Raw genomic sequence first — 19,640 nt, forward strand, 5'->3', positions numbered from 1 at the left:
GGCATTGTGGGATACAGATTTGAAACAGGAGAGAAAAATGGAGGACGCGAGTGTGCGAATGAAACGTGAAAGAGCGACTACAGTAACGGAAAGAAAGCGAGAAGAAAAGACGTTATGTTATATACAAAGGAAAGGAAACGCAGGACCAAACTAATAAATATGGGCGCTCAGCGAGCACCTCGGTGTGATCAGCTGTTCGTTTAGCGACAGAATGATGGAACTGTCAGTGCACGCTCAAAGGTAAACCTGTAGATGGCAGTAATGCAACAATGTGGATGCCAGCTGCCGTAAAACCCAAAAGAAGAAGGTAAACCTGCGCATGCGCACACACACGGACTTCCTCTGTCTGCTTGACTGCACGAAGCGAGCGACTTTATGCACATTATTTGTTTTAATCCCCTCAAATTAAATAAATAACTTCTCAGCCAGGGCGGCACGGTGGTGTAGTGGTTAGCGCTGTCGCCTCACAGCAAGAAGGTCCTGGGTTCGAGCCCCGTGGCCGGCGAGGGCGTTTCTGTGTGGAGTTTGCATGTTCTCCCCGTGTCCGCGTGGGTTTCCTCCGGGTGCTCCGGTTTCCCCCACAGTCCAAAGACATGCAGGTTAGGTTAACTGGTGACTCTAAATTGAGCGTAGGTGTGAATGTGAGTGTGAATGGTTGTCTGTGTCTATGTGTCAGCCCTGTGATGACCTGGCGACTTGTCCAGGGTGTACCCCGCCTTTCGCCCGTAGTCAGCTGGGATAGGCTCCAGCTTGCCTGCGACCCTGTAGAAGGATGAAGCGGCTAGAGATAATGAGATGAGATGAGACTTCTCAGCCACAGAATGGCCTGATATTTTGTGAGATATTACAGAAATAAACATATATCACAATGACCACATTTCAGAGGGAACTAAATTTCACATATTTTATGAAATCGAAAGGCCGTCTAGCTTTAAATCAAATACTTTTATTCCATATTTTCTTGTGCTTTTTTTTTTTTGGTAATTTTTTGGATTTTGTTTTCGAGTAGAGTTTTTATTTCGTCCTCGGTTGGTTCAGCAACACGCACCGCCATTTTGTTTTTTTCTACTCACGGTATATGAGCTGATGTCCTAGCAGTAGAGTAACCAATCAGAGCATGCGACTGCTCATATCCAGTGAATGTGGATAGAATAATACAAATTGTTTTTATTAGTTCAACCTGCTAAAGTTCTCAAATTTCAAGTGACTCCTCGGACTAATCCCGTGGCACCTGTGGTCCAATGTTTCTTCATAACTCGCTTCCTCCATGCACTTTGTTCCTATTGATGAATTTAATGCAAAACTGGATGAAAAACTTAAAACAGTGATCATTTCTTCTTATCGTGTCATATAGAACCTCACATTAAATGTGTATAGAGACATTATGAAGCAGAAAGGAAGTAGCAAAGATTGTTGGTAGTTGATCAGTGTGCACTATGTAGCTAGTACAGTTAGCTTGGTTTGCTAATCTGTCGATGAAACTAATACGCAAGTTGAACATGTAAAATATAAATCAAAATTTTTACACTAATAAGTGCATTATTTAAGTTGAGTTAGCATTAGGGTTAGCTCTAAATACTGTAGAGCTATTCCTGTTTTTCTTCGGAACAAAGAAAAACCTATACAGGTCACGCCCACAAGTGACAACACTCAGTTCCTACATGTCCACAAGAAATAAGCCACAAGCTACACGAATGCTAGTGTGAATTTAGTATGGATTTATTTTACTAGTAAAACAAATCCTAGCACTGTCTCGCCACTTCAGTATATTGCACTTCACGACAGTTTTCCCTTAAAGGTCCCATGGCATGAAATTTTCACTTTCTGAGGTTTTTTAACGTTAAAATGAGTTCCTCTGACCTTCTTAAGTCACCCCAGTGGCTAGAAATGTCATAATGTGTAAACCAAACTATGCCCACCCTTTGTCAACATTTGAGAATGGCGCGTCAAAATGGCGCGTTGATAGGCTCTTCCCTTTACTACGTCAGCAAGGGAGATGATCCCCACGCCCCCCCTCTGGATTCCCACCCACTGTATGGATTGCCCGCCCAGCTCAAAAGTTGCCACCATAGATGCGTCACTTCAATTTTGTAGTGAGGAGACCATAGAGGACACAACAACATGGCATCACCTAAGCGAGCGAAACATGGAAATTGTGCTGTACATGGATGTGACAACACAGAAAGGAGTCTGTTTTTACTGCCGACGGGAGAGCCCCTGAAGACGCAGTGGCTTAATTTTATTTACTCCAATAATACGCCGTCGAGTCTACCTAAGACGGTGTATGTTTGTCGGAAGCATTTTCCTGAGGAATGTTTCCACAACTTGGGACAGTACAGGGCAGGTTTTGCACATCAACTGTCACTGAAGCCTGGGTCCGTACCAAGCATCCCTGCCGCATCAGCCACAAACACCGAACAAGTAAGTGTATAACTGGTCGTTTTGCCGTGTTTTAAAATCGGTGTGTTAGCCTTGCAATGGCTACATTAGCTGTGCAGCTAACCGCTTCCTGCAGTTAGCCAGGTACTCTGCGCTACAAAACCAAAAAGTATGCAGCATGCTCGAAAGCTTGGAGTGTTGCTTGACCTGCCATTGCTACTGTTCACACACAGGTAGCATGCCCGCAGCTTGGTCAAGCCCCTCCCCCTCCCCCATGGCCTGCCCCCACCCTCTACCCTTCCCCGCCTCCATGCTTCTCATTAGCAAAACGACGCACTGGGAAAAGGGCTGAAATGAGGCTTTCTCCCAGGAGGCTATATCTACGTGCCGAGGGTTCATTTCGAGAAAGGCTGCGGATATAACATCCGGAAACCTCCACGAGCCCGTTTAAAGCATCAACAAACCACCATGCCATGGGTCCTTTAAAAAAGGGGCGGAGTCTTCACATTTTCATCCTGTGTATCAACTCAGTTCATGGTAGGCTTTAGCGAGGAGCACTAGTGTGTGTAAGTTCTTACCTTGTCTACTCCAGGACACGAAAGGTTTGGGTTGGCCGTAAGCCATACACTCCAGCACCGCTGGCCGCCCCAAAACTACCGTCAAGTCTCGCGGAGGGGCTACGATCATCACCTTGCTCTCCTCTGAAGGACCTGAAGGACGATGCACACACACACACACACACACACACAGCATGGGTTAGTGTTCTCTTTTAACAGGTGTTTGTGTATACAAACAAGCCCACCAGAGGGCAGTAATGTGTGACATCTTGACAGCCAGACAAAGAATTCAGCCAAAGGGAAAGTGACTCAAGGTCAAAAAGGCATCCTGTCAACACACAGCTGTCTGAAACACTCTCCAAAGAGGCGAGAGAGAGAAGCAAAGAAAACAGTCTGCTCTCTTTGAGCCTAGAGAAGTGAATCTGTCATTAATACATCACATTCAGAGCTGAATCTTCTACTGTGGGAAAAAAAACCAACCCTCCTTTAATACAAAATAGTCTGAAAGCATGACATGATGAGAAACACTTCTGAAAATAAGCACTTCTCAACGAAACAGCCTCCATTATGGTAAAGTATGTTCAGATTTCCAAATGTGCCTGGAGCATCACAGAGAATTCTCAGTGTCATACAGTAGAGGCACAGCTTTTATTCTTTCTTTCTCATCTCTCATCTCATCATCTCTAGCCGCTTTATCCTGTTCTACAGGGTCGCAGGTGAGCTGGAGCCTATCCCAGCTGACTACGGGCGAAAGGCGGGGTTCACCCTGGACAAGTCGCCAGGTCATCACAGGGCTGACACATAGACACAGACAACCATTCACACTCACATTCACACCTACGCTCAATTTAGGAGTCACCAGTTAACCTAAACTGCATGTCTTTGGACTGTGGGGGAAACCGGAGCACCCGGAGGAAACCCACGCAGACACGGGGAGAACATGCAAACTCCACACAGAAAGGCCCTCGCCGGCCACGGGGCTCGAACCCGGACCTTCTTGCTGTGAGGCGACAGCGCTAACCACTACACCACCGTGCCGCCCTCTTTCTTTCTTTTTCATTTAAAATTTTTTTTCATTTCAAAGCCAAGAGCGAGAAATATGCGCACTGATGATCTTACAGTCCAAACATTAAAGTGCAGTGAGAAAAGCATCAAGTGAATAAATTGAAAACATAAGTGGCATTTGAGTAAGGAACAAAACACGTTGTGTCATGCTGTTACGGGAAAATAATCACCAATGAGGTGGTGTGACGAAGCAGAGTTACTGTTACCAACACAAAGATCTTTATTTTCCTCTAATGTGTTTTATTCCTCTTATACCACAGCAATTTGCAATAGAGTACAATTTATATTCCTTAAAAAATTGTATTTTTTATCTGTTTATAGTTTCATTTAATGTTGTGGAATGTGTGCAAAACAAGTAATCTCTTACTTTATAGCAGATATATAGCAGACTTTATTCTATCCACATTCACTGGATATGAGCAATGGCGCGCTCTGATTGGCTACTCCACTACTAGGATATCAGCTTATATACCGTGAGTAGAGAAAAACAAAATGGCGGAGCGTGTTGCTGAACCAACCGAGGACGAAATAAAAACTCTCCTCGAAAACAAAACCCCAAAATGTACAAAAAAAAGCAACAAAATATGGAATGAAAGTATTTGATGGTAAGAACACATCTTTGTTTTCCCCAAGAATTATTATTATTATTATCGCATTTTTCACAAACTGTTCCTGTCATTTCGCCGGTTTGTTTATATTCTAAGCGGAAATTATTTTGTCGGACGTTTTGTATAAAGTTGATTGAATTTACAAAAAATAAAAATGGAAATGCTCCGTTTCTCAAAATTCAGTGAATGTGGATATATTCACACGCACCTCGTCAGCTATCAGCTCATGTACGACTCGAATTCATGGAATAATTGTTTTACACATACATACAGTATAATACAGTCAACTCTACGTCAGCATCGGCCTTAAAAGGTTTAAGATGATTTGAACCAGCAGGTTGCATTTTGAGCCATGTTCAACCAAGAAAATGCCAATTTTTATAAAAATGGTAATTTTGTCAATATTAACACCAGCATTGTTGTATTTCATCCCAGTACAGTCATATCATTTAGTTTACAGCTCAAAAACATCTTTACCTCGCCCAGGACAGAGTCCACAAGGGGGCGAGGTATTGTTTTCGGTCAGGTTTCTTTCTTTTTTTGTTAACGATATTACGGGAAAACAGCTGGATCAATCTTCATGAAACTTTCAGGATAGATGGGCATTAGTCTCAAATAGAACCGCCAACATTTTGAGGGTCATCCAGTTAAGGTCACCAAAAAGGTCAAAATCGTTTTTTGTTGTGTCTCCTGCCTCATATAGAGGTGCTAGCCACTACGCCATCATGCTGTAAGAATGTAAGTGTAACTGTGCATGCGCATACACATGTTCCGATTAAAATGGCCGGTGAGTGTATACAATTCGGTTCACCATTCGAAATAAATTAGTCATGAAAGTGTTCCGGATTTTCCCGGAATTCCGGATTTTTAGATTTTCATGAAAATTCCTCCGGATTTTTTCCGCTAATGACGAAATACCCAGAAATCCGGATATTTGGCAAAACTCTTGAAAATCTCCGGTTTTCCGAATGGAGAAATTTATTTTTCGGATTTTTCGCGTTCCTAGACGCGGCGTAATACTTCACATCGTCCTTGCATGGGCGCGGTCCTTAAATAGCCCAAACATAGTTCATTGATTAAAGACAGGTGTTCTTTGTTAATGGCGCGAGTGCCGGAGCTCGTTAGGCCCGCGCGCCCAAGGCGCGCCTTCAGGTGCACGAGCTAAGGCGCGCAGGACTGATACCATTCTGCGCAAGCGCAACACAATCGCACTAGAAAGCATGTTCAAGCTGCCAGTGTAGCTGCAGTCTTTTTAGTTGCGAATTACGAGTATTTTCTCTTGTGTCAATAATTCGCCAAGTCAAAACAAGCAAAACTTTCCTCCTTCTTTCGACGTGAAGAGAGGTACGCAATTTATTTTATATATATATATATATATATATATATATATTTTTTTTTCTTCCCGGGGCGGCATGGTGGTGTAGTGGTTAGCGCTGTCGCCTCACAGCAAGAAGGTCCTGGGTTCGAGCCTCGTGGCCGGCGAGGGCCTTTCTGTGCGGAGTTTGCATGTTCTCCCCGTGTCCGCGTGGGTTTCCTCCGGGTGCTCCGGTTTCCCCCACAGTCCAAAGACATGCAGGTTAGGTTAACTGGTGACTCTAAATTGAGCGTAGGTGTGAATGTGAGTGTGAATGGTTGTCTGTATCTATGTGTCAGCCCTGTGATGACCTGGCAACTTGTCCAGGGTGAACCCCGCCTTTCACCCGTAGTCAGCTGGGATAGGCTCCAGCTTGCCTGCGACCCTGTAGAAGGATAAAGCGGCTAGAGATAATGAGGTGAGATGAGATATATTTTTCCCATCAAAGTTGCATTTTGTGGTTTCGAAGCTGAGTTTTAGTGCCGTTTCTAGAACACAACATCAAGAAAACGTGGAAGAAACAGCAATAATGGAAGAGCTGGTTTCTAAGCTGCCTAAAACTAGCAATGGGAATTATTTTTTGTTACATAATGCACTCAGGCTGCCAGTCAGTGTGTGACACACACACACACACCCTACGCCCCTGATTTACATGAGAAATTTGGTATTCATTGATGTGTTTAAATTTACAGACAATACGAACTAATGTAAACAATCGGCTTCAACTCGCATAAATCTGAATTGGAAATGTTTAGTTCACTTTAGCTTCTGCAAACGCACAACTCTACTAAAAGATTGATAAACGAGGCTCAATGTCCCCAACATTGAAACCTGAAAGCTTTAGAAGCTCTAACAGACCTTTACTTTTTAACAGGACTGTTTTGGGATTTTGCTGAGTTTACCTTCAACTGTCTGAATTTTTTTCAAAGTAATGAACTGTGTAGCAGGAAAATCACCGCGTTTTCTAAATGCACTCCTAAAAATTACTCATTAACTAGGGGAATTAATCTAGCGCCGGGCCATTTCCGGGAAATAAGAGTTTGGGTCATGATGACAGCGTGTGTATGTCAGCCTCGGTTCGGAGGTTTCAGTTTTGAAAACTGTAAGAGGTAAGAGTAGAATAATATAAAGTGCAGACACTTGGTATATTTTACTTCTGTGATTTTTAAATTGCTCATTTTTGGATTACGTTTAATTTTTGTGGCTACTGACTCATATAGAGTAAATATATATGCTATATTTACTGTATGGACATGAGATCAGAAACAAAAAAGTTCTCAAGCTATGAGTGGAGATACTAAGTGGAGAGGGGGCGGAGTCATTCAAATGAGCTCCGCTTGTGACATAGAAAGTGGACACGAATCTGAATGTCTTGTTGAATCACATGTTTTCTGAAACAGGCAGAACAAAACAAACTGACTGCGTCTCTTATTTCAGAGTTTGTTGGTTGGTTGGTTCCAGATACACAAATGTATTTGAACAAGCACTGAAAAAGTGAGGGTTTTTTTAAATAATAGGTCTCCTTCAATTGATAGGGATGTGAGCCTGAGATGTTCCTGTGGATAAGCTGTTATTGTCGAAATGACGATGCATTAAAGCGAGTGCATTCATGTTGAAGTAAACCTGTGATTTGTAGCTGCACTACTGTCAGAGCTGTAACTCAACACCTTCTGACCAATCAGGATACAGAATCCTACAGCGCTTTGGTACAAGATGTGGTATGTTTGTGCGTGTGTGTATGAGACAGAGAGAGAGAGAGAGAGAGAGAGAAAGAGAGATGTGATAATATATATATTTTTAATTTAAAGCTAGACGGCCTTTCGATTTCATAAACTCGGTGAAATTTAGTTCCCTCTGAAATGTGGTCATTGTGATATCTGTTTATTTCTGTAATATCTCACAAAATATCAGGCCATTCTGTGGCTGGGAAGTTATTTATTTAATTTGAGGGGATTAAAGCAAATAATGTGCATGAAATCGCTCGCTTGGCGCAGTCAGGCAGACAGAGGAAGTCCTTGTGTGTGCGCATGCGCAGGTTTACCTTCTTCTTCTTCTTCTTTTGGGTTTTACGGCAGCTGGCATCCACAGTGTTGCATTACTGCCATCTACAGGTTTCCCTTTGAGCGTGCACTGACAGTTCCATCATTCTGTCGCTAAACGAACAGCCGAGGTGCTCGCTGAGCGGCGATATTTATTAAGTTTGTTCCTGCATTTCCTTTCTTTCGTATATAACATAACGTCTTTTCTTCTTGCTTTCCGTTACTGTAGTCGGTCTTTCACGTTTCATTCGCACACTCATGTCCTCCATTTTGTTTCAAAATTTTCAAATCCCACAATGCCTTGCCGGCACGGTGGTGTAGTGGTTAGCGCTGTCGCCTCACAGCAAGAAGGTCCGGGTTCGAGCCCCGTGGCCGGCGAGGGCCTTTCTGTGCGGAGTTTGCATGTTCTCCCCGTGTCCGCGTGGGTTTCCTCCGGGTGCTCCGGTTTCCCCCACAGTCCAAAGACATGCAGGTTAGGTTAACTGGTGACTCTAAATTGAGCGTAGGTGTGAATGTGAGTGTGAATGGTTGTCTGTGTCTATGTGTCAGCCCTGTGATGACCTGGCGACTTGTCCAGGGTGAACCCCGCCTTTCACCCGTAGTCAGCTGGGATAGGCTCCAGCTCGCCTGCGACCCTGTAGAACAGGATAAAGCGGCTAGAGATAATGAGATGAGATGAGACAATGCCTTGCGTGAACGGGGAAAGCCCACCACATGATGCATGACGTAGTATCTTGAATTGGGTCATGGTGAAGCAGGAAAAAATAGCCGAGAATTTAGGGCCACGTGGAGATAAATTCATTAATTGTTCTATTTTTTAAAAAAACTAATAAAATTGGAAGTCTGTGACTCAAATTCAGTAGCTTTCGGTCCACTAAACAAAAATAATTGAGTGTCGGGGAAAATTCTTGTTATGACCTACACTTGAAAAATCTGAAAGGCAGTCAGTAGGTCTTCCTCTGCTTTCAGCAGGACATCAGAAGTTCTTACCAGCCAGACAACACACCTGTAGTTATAGCATTCTCTTACAGTATTGATAAATTACTAACTATTTTCTGGTATGAATGAATGAATCTTTTTTATATTGTTGATTTTATATATATACCTATTGAATATACTCTACTACTAGGATATCAGCTCATATACCGTGAGTAGAGAAAAACAAAACGGCAGAGCGTGTTGCTGAACCAACCGAGAACAAAATAAATACTCGAAAACAAAACCCCAAGGGACAAGTAACGGTGAATCTGATTATACTATTTTCTCCTGTTTTAGATTACTTAGTCACCTAAAATCTTACTGTATGCTTGTCCCTGAAGTTCACACCCACTGTGAGAAAAGGGGGCTTCTCCACCCCCCACCTCACATCAGGACTGGCCCTTGCCAATAAAGGATAGAAGAAGACTTGGCAACTCAAATATAAAGTGAATACGGGTGCGAATTTATTTACAGTGAATAATAAGTGCATACAAAATAGGGGGGAAAAAAAACTGAATAAACGCAAAACAAAACCGGCCTCAGTCAGGCAACTTAAATAATAACTACAACAAAAAAGTCAAATTTTGCATTGCACTTACATACTTTGCACCTACATTGCACAGCCTCACAGCAAGCCTGCATTCCCCTCACCCTCTCTCTCCATAATGACAAAAACTGCCCCTTTTAAAGGGCTCACAGGCTGCAGCTCCCTGCTGATTGGTCCACCAATTACCCAATACAAAAAAAGTACAAAAAGTATTAAAACACACATTTAAATTCCCCTAGAAAATACCCCAATATTCCCAACCCCCCTCCCCATTAAAACTAACACAAATAACAGACTACATTAACATGCATCCATAACTAAAATAAAACTGCACAAAACAATTTCCTAAACACACTACACTTCCGGAAGTCCAAATGTTCTCCCCCCACTGCACCAGATCAGTGGTTAAGAACGGTGGTTCCGAGAGGCTCTGGTTTCCTCTCGGACCAGCCTGCTGTTGCACCAGGAAGTGAGGTGAGTGAAATGTTTGTTTATTGTGTGAAGTGATGGGAATGCGTATGAATTATGGAGCGGAGACAACGGGTACCGCGCTGCTCGCTAAAATGATGAGTGGATGAATGAAAAGTAGACGTTTTTGTGCAAGTCTCATTTTCGCGCTAGTCGCGCTAGAAAAGAAAAAAGTTCCAATATGTGAATGTTTGGACTAACAGATGTCTCGGCTGCGTTTGTGCGTGTATGTTAGCGCATGAGTGAGTCTCTGAATGTCGGGCAGTGTCTGAGCGTACGTGAAGGCATATAGTGAAAAATGTCCATGAAAAATGGCGCTACAATCCCTCGTCATTTTTCACACCCACTATAAAGTCAGACAACAGGGATATAAATAAAACTTAACCAAGGTGAAGGATATGGAGTCTCTCCCAGGATCACTGGGCTCGAGGAAGGAATACAACCCAAATTAAAACGCCTGTCCATCTCTGGGCATCATGCACATGCGTGCACACACACACACACACTTACTCGCATCTACAGGCAGTTTAGAGTCACCAGTCCATTTACTGGCATGTTTTTGGGGGTGTTGAAGGAAACAGGAGAACCCAGATGAAACATACCGGTACGCCTACAAGGGGAGAACATGAGAAACTCACACACATTAACCCGAGCTCAGGATCGAACCCTGGAGCTGTGAAAACTGTATTCCCAACAATATTTAATTGAATTTTGGATTAAAGGAGGTTTGAGGCAGGCTGATTGTTCATTGAACCAGGAATCAGATGTTCAGTGTGCACCAAAGTGAAGGTAAACCAAAAAATAGCTCTTTTCAAAGTCACCTGCTATCCAGTACACTGCATCTTGTTTACAGTCTCTCTCTCTCGCGCACACACACAAACACGCGCACAAGAAAAGTAAAGGCCAGCAATGATTTTTCTCTGAAGCTGGCAGAAAAAGAGAGAGCATGAGACAAAAATTCTGACTCAAGGACATCTCATCTCATCTCAAGGACATACAGGTTAGAAATACAGAATCCTTCACACTATTCACTCTCACTCTTTCACTGCACTTTTTTTCTTTATTTCGCACAAATAAAAACAATACATAAAGACATCTAAACAAAATACATTTGGATTGTGCTGAGGAAGGTGGAGACCAATAGATTCCTTCGCAGCAAACGTCATTCATATGTAAGAGGAAATTGCACGCGCAGCCTGGACTCAAAAAAGACTCAGCGACGGTAGAGACGAGAAGAAATATTTGGAAGAAATGCCTAGTTGTTGTGTTGTCGGGTGTCAGAATCGTAGCAGTGATGGGGTTAAAATGTACAGAATTCCAGCAGGATCTCACCCATTCCAAAAAAAAAAAAAATCACCGACATCTATGGCTACAAGCCATCAAACGTGTAGACTGGGATGAAAGCACCATCAAAAATGCGCGGGTTTGCAGCGCCCACTTCATCACAGGTAAGATCAGGCTATTCATTAAATCTTTCTTTTTTATTCTTTCTAGTCTTCATTTATTGATGTAGCAAAATACTTTGGTAACGTTTGTCTGATTAGCTGGGTCATAGTTACACAATGTAATGAATATTGTTAGCATGTTAACTTAGCTTTGCATGCAATTTTGTTTGTAGGAGATTACTTACCCTGCCATACATGTGCAATTGGCTGTCAAAATGTAGCCTTCCAGCTTGTTGTATACCACCCAGGCTTCATACATAGCAACCTTCTGACCTTGACGCTGACTTGGTCACCCTAGGCTGACACTTGCACGACTTTTGGCCACGATTTTGTCGTGGCAAGTCGTGCCATTTTGGGGCACGAACTGGGAGGCTCCCGCACTGTTCACGACTAGTTCACGCATAGTTCACGACGAGTTCACGAATGCGTGCCCGTCCACATTCACGAACTGGCACGATGAGTTCACGCATAGTTTGCGCATAGTTTACGCACTTCCCGCATTGGCATGACGAGTTTGCGCAATTCGGACGGTGTCGTGCCGACTTGGGCACGCCTGTGTCATGCACAACCTCATCCTCATCAGATACCCACACGCAATTTCAGAAGTGGACCGCGAAGATCCGGACACACATGATCTGATCCCTGGTGGATGGAGGACTGACCGACACCTGCAGGGGCTGCTGCCTCTAACCGGCCATCATACCCAGAAGGATGCAAAGGATCAGCGAGACTACCTGTCACATTACTACATGTCCCCTGCTGGTGCTGTCCCTTGGCAAGAAAGAATGGTAGTAGCTTCATGAGCTGCATCCACAGTTGTTCCATTTTTGAAATAAAAGAAACGAAACTCCCCCCCAAAAAAAAAAGTCATGAAGGAATAGAAAATAAAAGACATTAAAGAAAAAAGCAAGAAAAAAAAATTGCGAATGGCGAGAAGTGTCCGGGAAGCCCTATATATACCCCCGCACCGACGCGAGCGCCACTGTCGCGCAGTAGTCGTGAACTGCTCGTGCCATGCGCAAACTGTTCGTGAAGTGCGTAAACTAGTCGTGAACTGCTCGTGCCATCAATGCGTGACCGTGTCAGTGGGAAGGCACGGCCACGCTGCGATGCGCACCAATTCGTGAACATGTCGTGAGCTACTCGTGAACTCGACGTGAGCTGTTCATGAACTATTCATGGCAGTTCATGACAGTCAGAAGTGGCGCGCACTTCCACGCACTGGCACGCATCCTCCCGCATCGTCCCAACGAGTTCACGACGAGATCACGAACAGTTTGTGCATAGTTCACGACCTGGTCGCGAAATTTTGTCGTGACCAAAATTTTGAACATTTCAAAATTCTCGTCCCGACATGGCACGCAGTCACGACGGGTTTACGCACACTTCACGCCAGTTTACGACTAGTTTGCGCACTGGCACGACTCGAGTCGTGCCAATGCGTGCCACGGAATCGTGCAAGTGTCAGCGTACCCTAAGATTTTTGACTTCAGAGCACAGAAGTTTTCATCAATTTCAGTGTAAAACACGTTCTGTACATGCCCACACATAACATAATCATATGCGTCTAAAGACTTGTAGGCACGAAGTTTTTCGTGGGTGTACACTGAAGTCTTGTCAATAAGGTACGAGTATATATCTGGCCATTGTATACCAGGGAACTTACTAACATCGTCCGTCCACTCTTTAATTAAATACGGATCCGGTATGCGATGTCCACTTGTTAGAGTTAACTTATTTATGTAGCGTTCTCGATCTTGTAACGACAATTGTTTGGCATAATCTGACAGCTCATAATGCCGCTCTATGGGCAGCGCCATTGTTTCTGGGTCCAGGCTGCGCGCGCATCCTGGCAACGGTCGGTTTGTTTACAAACATGCGAAGGGGTCTATAAGGTCTATAAAAGTCCTTCCCCACGTTTCTTAGTGTTACAACGGATTAATTATGATAACTAATTAAATGAAACTTTTTGTTTCATTTCAAAAACTTCACAAAGACTTTTAAAAGAGTTGTACTGTACTCTTTAAATCACAGTTGTGCTTTTCCCTCTTTGTATGTTGCCAAATCATAGTGAGCTCATTGGTAAAATTAGAAAACACTTTCGGACACTACTCCGTCGCGCTGGCATTTACGTCACTACTGTCGCACAATTAAAACGTGCCAGACTCATATATCTAAAGCCAAATTATCTCCTATGTACTCAGACGTTGATCCTTTATGTGATAAATGTAAGAGGCCTCGCTTATTCACATGTTTTGGACTTGTCCAAGCCTGGAAAGATACTGGAGAGATGTTTTCCAAACCTTGTCCCTTATTCTTAATCTTGAGCTAGAACCCAGTCCACTGATTGCCCTTTTCGGCACCACTGGTGAAGATGACACACGCCTCACTCCAACCAAAAGCCGCACGCTGTCCTTTGCCTCGCTTTTGGCTAGGCGTGCGATTCTATTAAGGTGGAGGGATGCTGCCCCGCCCACACACGCTCAGTGGTTAAGGGACATCATGTCCTGTCTAGACCTCGAAAAGATCCGCTATTCAGTTTGTGACTCGAGCAAGAAGTTCCAGAAAGTATGGGGACCTTTCCTGAAATACTTTGAGAACCTTAAGTTGGATTGAGATATCGGCCCCTTTTTCCTTTCAGTTACAGTGTCTGTATCAGTCATTGTCTAAATTTGCCACCTCCTAATTATTTACCTTTATTTATTTATTATCTATTCATCCCATTTGTGTGTTTATTTACTTTTTTTTTACCTTTATTGGATAGAACAGTGTAGAGACAGGAAATGAGCAGGAGAGAGAGACAGGGAGGGATCAGGAAATGATCTCAGGCTGGAATTGAACCCAGGTCCCCAGATTTATGGCATGGCGCCTTATCCACCTGAGCCACGACACCCTCACTTATTTTACTTTTATTCTTATTATTTATTTATCTTGCTTACTCAATACTTGACTTCCAGCAGTTCCCTACAACACTCCAGGAATAATACTCCTCAGGAATCATGGCCTGTACGGTAGGTGTGGCTAGTGGGAGGGGAGGGGAGGGATGTTTATGTTTATGTTAAATCACTCTGAAAAATGTACAGTGTATGAGCACGTATGTATATGTGATGTGATGCATGTAAAATTCAATAAAAATATTTTCCACATTAATCAATACAAAGTATTTTGTGTCTGCTGCATTTTCAGTTCTTTTAAATCAAGGTTGAATACTTTCTTCTTTGCCGCTGCCTTTTATTCAATCAAATTCGAGGCTTTTGATTTGATTTCTTTCAGCGTGACCGCAATGCATGATGGGGATATATTGCTTGGTTAGTGACCATCGGTTGTACACTATGTTTCGTGATGCATTATGGGATACTTTGAGTGCACTATATAGGCTGTAATATTGGTCAGTATACATTCGGACAGCACTACAAAATGGCGACCTCACTATATAGTCCACTATATAGTCAGTAGGGAGTGATTTCGGACACAGGGTCAGTCATCCTGATAGTCACTACAAGAATAAAACACTCCATGTCATACCATTATAGGTGGAGTGATGATTGTTTTACGATACCTGGACATCCCAAAGCGTTTTCCTCTTATACGACAGCAAGTTTTCAATGATTGGAGCGCAGGTGGCCAAGTGGTTAGAGTGCTTGACCGCTAAGCGAACGGTCCCTGGTTCGAGCCTCGGCTCGACGGGGATCTGGGGCTCGCTCCCTGTCCACCCAGCAGTGAATGGGGACCTGGTGGAAACACTGGGGAAGTTAAAGGCGGCGAGGAAAGGAACTGGCCACCCTGCCTCACTATGCCGATGGCCCAGGACAAGTGCGCTCTCTAACAGGCACTCCCCCAATGTACGAATTGTATATGGGACTCCCCTTTGCTTTTCAATGATTACATTTTTAATTTATTCAAAATTCAACATAATTTTCATATTGTTCACTAGAAAATCTTGACTAAAACAAAACAAAAAGGGTACTCGGTGGAGTGAATACCTCTGCCAAACCACATACTAGAATATCCAGATATTTACTCCTCAGGGATGTGGATTTGTATGTGTATATGCCTACTGAATATTTAACAGCTATTCCATGAAATCAAGTCGTACGTGAGCTGACAGCCGACGAGGCGCGTAGCACCGAGTCATCTATAAGCCGTGTACAACGAGATTGAGTGGAATAACTGTTTTATTCGATCCACATTCACTGGATTTTGAGAAACAAAGCATTTTTATTTTTTGCAAATTCGATCAATAAAAACTTTATACAAAATATCCGACAAAATAATTTCCGCTTAGAATGTAAACAAAGCGGTGAAATGACAGGAGCAATTTGTGACAAATGAAAATGCCATAATAATAATTCTTGAAAAATAAAGATACATTCTTCCCATAAAATACTTTTATTCCATATTTTGTTGCTTTTTTTGTGTATTTTTTGGGGTTTTGTTTTCGAGTATTTATTTTGTCTTCGGTTGGTTCAGCACAGGGTGCGAGTTGTCAAAAAACCAGAAGGGGGGATGTTTTTTTTTTTAATCATGAAACGTCACAAAATTAAGGTAACAATAGGCTAACAGCTCAATAACATCCGATGATATCAAATGAATAACACTAAATGAAAACGAACACTAAACTAGAGATAGTAAATTCATCTTCCTATCTCTCTGACTAAATACACGAACACTAACACAACAAAGTTCGCATTGCTTGTCGCGTTGCTGTGATGTTTCTCTCCCTCCGGATTAAATGGACAGTGACTCGAAAATCACTAAAATACATGAATACTAAATGAACAGTTTGCTCTGATGGCGCAGTTCACATTGTGCGCAGCTTTCCGATTTAAACTGTTTTTTTCTCATCCTTATACTTCCTGTTTCATGAACTGTAACGGATTTGCTTATTTAGTCATTTTAATACAGAATTTACTTTGAAATTATAATCAGACACTCCAACGCCCTCCCTAAAAAAAAAAATCGGCCGTGAAAAAGGCGGCATCCGCCAAAAGGCGCGCTGTTTGCATCCCTGCGAGAACGCAAAGATATTGTTATTATCTACAATGTATCTATTTGCTGGGGACGTTCGTGAACATCAAAGCTGCCACTTCGGGTCATTTTGAAAGTGAGTGCAATGTAGACCATAGAAAACTGTCTCACAACATGCCTGTCATGTCAACTTTTTTTTTGGTTTGTTTGTTTTATTGACGGGGTTGTCCCCGAGGATTTTTTTTCAGCAGAGATAAAAACCAGAGGGGGGGATGATCCCGACCATGCCCCCCAGCAAATCACACCCAGGTTCAGCAACAAGCTCTGCCATTTTGTTTTTCTCTACTCACGGTATATGAGCTGATATCTTAGTAGTAAAGTATATTCAGTAGGTATATATGCCTACTGAATATATAGTTTTATTCTGATTATACAGGGGTTCGATTATACAACCCCGATTCCAAAAAAGTTGGGACAAAGTACAAATTGTAAATAAAAACGGAATGCAATGATGTGGAAGTTTCAAAATTCCATATTTTATTCAGAATAGAACATAGATGACATATCAAATGTTTAAACTGAGAAAATGTATCATTTAAAGAGAAAAATTAGGTGATTTTAAATTTCATGACAACAACACATCTCAAAAAAGTTGGGACAAGGCCATGTTTCCCACTGTGAGACATCCCCTTTTCTCTTTACAACAGTCTGTAAACGTCTGGGGACTGAGGAGACAAGTTGCTCAAGTTTAGGGATAGGAATGTTAACCCATTCTTGTCTAATGTAGGATTCTAGTTGCTCAACTGTCTTAGGTCTTTTTTGTCGTATCTTCCGTTTTATGATGCACCAAATTAGGGATGTAAACGGTTAATCGACTATCAGTTAATTGTCGAAAATAATTTAATCAATTAAATTAAATTAATTGTAGGTTAACTGAATCTAGGGCCATTTTCCACAGGAGTTTTTTTCAGTGAAATGTCATGGTGTCGCCAGTTGAGGGTGTCATTGCTTAATCTAGGCCACACCGAATGTACTTGAACGTAATGCGGGATTCTCGCGGGCGGCGAGAGACCCGGCACACAAACATGAGGCGGTCAAAACGGAGTGGAGTATGAGAGCATTTCGAACTAATTAATGATGACAAAGATGCTCAATGTAAACTCTGCGGTACTACGTTTAAGTTCAGCAGCTCTACGACTTCGCTAAGATACCGCCTTCAAAACCTGCATGCAGCCGTGTTGCAGGGAGGAAGTCCATCGCCTTCACAACCGACTATCACCGTGGTGATGGGAAGGCGAGTATGCGACGACAGGAAAGCCGAGGGCATTACTCAGAGGATTTGCGGCATGATCGAAAAAGATATGATGCCAATTAGCACCACTGACGGCGAGGGATTTCGGGAGTTAATACACTTCATGGAGCCAGGTTATAATATCCCTTCTCGAGTGACCATAACTACCCGCCTGGAAGCACGCTACAAAAACAAAAAGGCTGAGCTAGAAACACAGCTAGCCGCGGCTAATGTGGCTTTGACGACGGATTGTTGGACGGCACTGACTACAGAAAGCTACATTACAGTGACTTGCCACTACATTGAAAACGACTGGCAGGTAAAGTCAGCAGTCCTTCTCACCGAGAGCTTCTCCGAGAGACATACAGCTGATAATTTAGCTGACAAACTGAACCAGGCTGTGGAGTCATGGGGACTCGCTGGGCATGTAATAGCCTGTGTTCACGACAACGCTCGGAACATTGTCTCGGCAAACAACCCCACACATGTCAGTTGGAAATCAGTTTCGTGCTTTGCACATACTTTAAATCTGGCCGTCAACGACGGATTCACTGCTGCTGGTGTCAACCGAGTAATTGCAGCTGCTGGCAGGTTGGTGAAACACTTCCACCACAGCACTCCAGCAACGAAAGCGCTAGAAGCAAAATAAAAACAAATGCAGCTACCAGCTCATCGGCTCATTCAGTCCTGCAAAACCAGGTGGAACTCTGTATGTGAAATGTTTGGCAGACTCGTAGAACAGCGATGGGCCGTGTGTGTTGTACTATCAGACCGCTCAGTGACCAAGCTTACAGATGCGAGGACGCTAGAGTTGAGAGACGACTTCTGGCAGCTGATGGAAGACATGGCGCCAGCACTGGAGGCTCTCAAATGTGCAACTACTGTAATGTCTGCAGATACTGAGGCATCCATATCCAACACGTACCCAATCAAATTCTGTCTGATCAACACGCACCTCAAGACGGCAGATGGAGACGGCAGCAGAGTGGCGGAATTCAAATCTAAAGTGCACACTTCGTTGGTTGAACGGATGAAGGTAAGCTATGACCATTAATTAATTAAATTCTCAATCAACATCACATTTGAGCTCTATATTAACAGATTGTGGGGTGCATACCTTAATACTCATCACTGACACATTGTCACAGTATAAACTGCGTTTTTATGCAGTTGTTACAGTACCCTTGTCATGTCAAACCTTATTAAATAAAACTCTGATGCTAGCTTTCTCCTTTATTTAATTTTAACAGGTTGAGTCTGAAGACCTCACATCAACAACGCCAATGATAGCAACGATGCTGGACCCACGGCATAAGCACCTGCGATTTCTGGTGCCAGCAAGCAGGATCTCAGCTCATTCCAAGCTGCTTGAACTGGCTATGGCAGAACATGTGAGCTGCACATCAAGAGATGATGAAGCCACCACTGGAGATGATGTGCAAGTCCAGGGAGCTGCACTTCAGAGGCACACTTCTGCTATGACTCTTCTACTGGGTGAAAACTATACCACCAGCTGCAACAATCACATAGAAAAAGAAATGGACATGTTTCTCAAGGATCCCTCACCACTCCTTGATTCCAGTCCCACAGAATGGTGGAAAGTCAATGAAGGGCGATTCCTGAGGCTGGCAAATGTGGCACAACAATATCTGTGCATACCGGGCACGTCTGTCTCATCTGAACGTGTATTCTCAGCAGCTGGCCTCACTGTAAACACGGCTTACTCCAGACCATGTTAATATGCTTATTTTCCTGAACAAAAATACAGGGGTCTAGGTCAGGAGTCTATTGAAAACACCTTGAGACAGGAATGTTTTTGTTTCAGGAGAGGTAGCCTATAACTTCATTTAATTGTTTAATAGAGGCCCTCTAATTTTACTGTCACCTTCCTCAGGGATGATTTACGTTGTGTTCAGTACTACATGTTACTGTAAGTTTCCA

The 19,640-nt window shown here is 43.1% G+C and overlaps 1 protein-coding gene across 1 annotated transcript in view; it reads right to left on the reverse strand.

Annotated features, from left to right (window-relative positions):
• The window catches only part of igdcc4 (immunoglobulin superfamily, DCC subclass, member 4), a 154,939-nt gene that overhangs the window by 55,454 nt on the left and 79,845 nt on the right, over positions 1–19,640 (reverse strand). Inside the window, exon 5 of the mRNA XM_060911564.1 lies at positions 2,958–3,089. Coding sequence (XP_060767547.1) covers positions 2,958–3,089 — 132 coding nt within the window. The remainder of the gene's footprint in view (positions 1–2,957; positions 3,090–19,640) is intronic.

This window comes from Neoarius graeffei, chromosome 27 (assembly GCF_027579695.1).
Source record: "Neoarius graeffei isolate fNeoGra1 chromosome 27, fNeoGra1.pri, whole genome shotgun sequence".
NCBI lineage: Eukaryota > Metazoa > Chordata > Actinopteri > Siluriformes > Ariidae > Neoarius > Neoarius graeffei.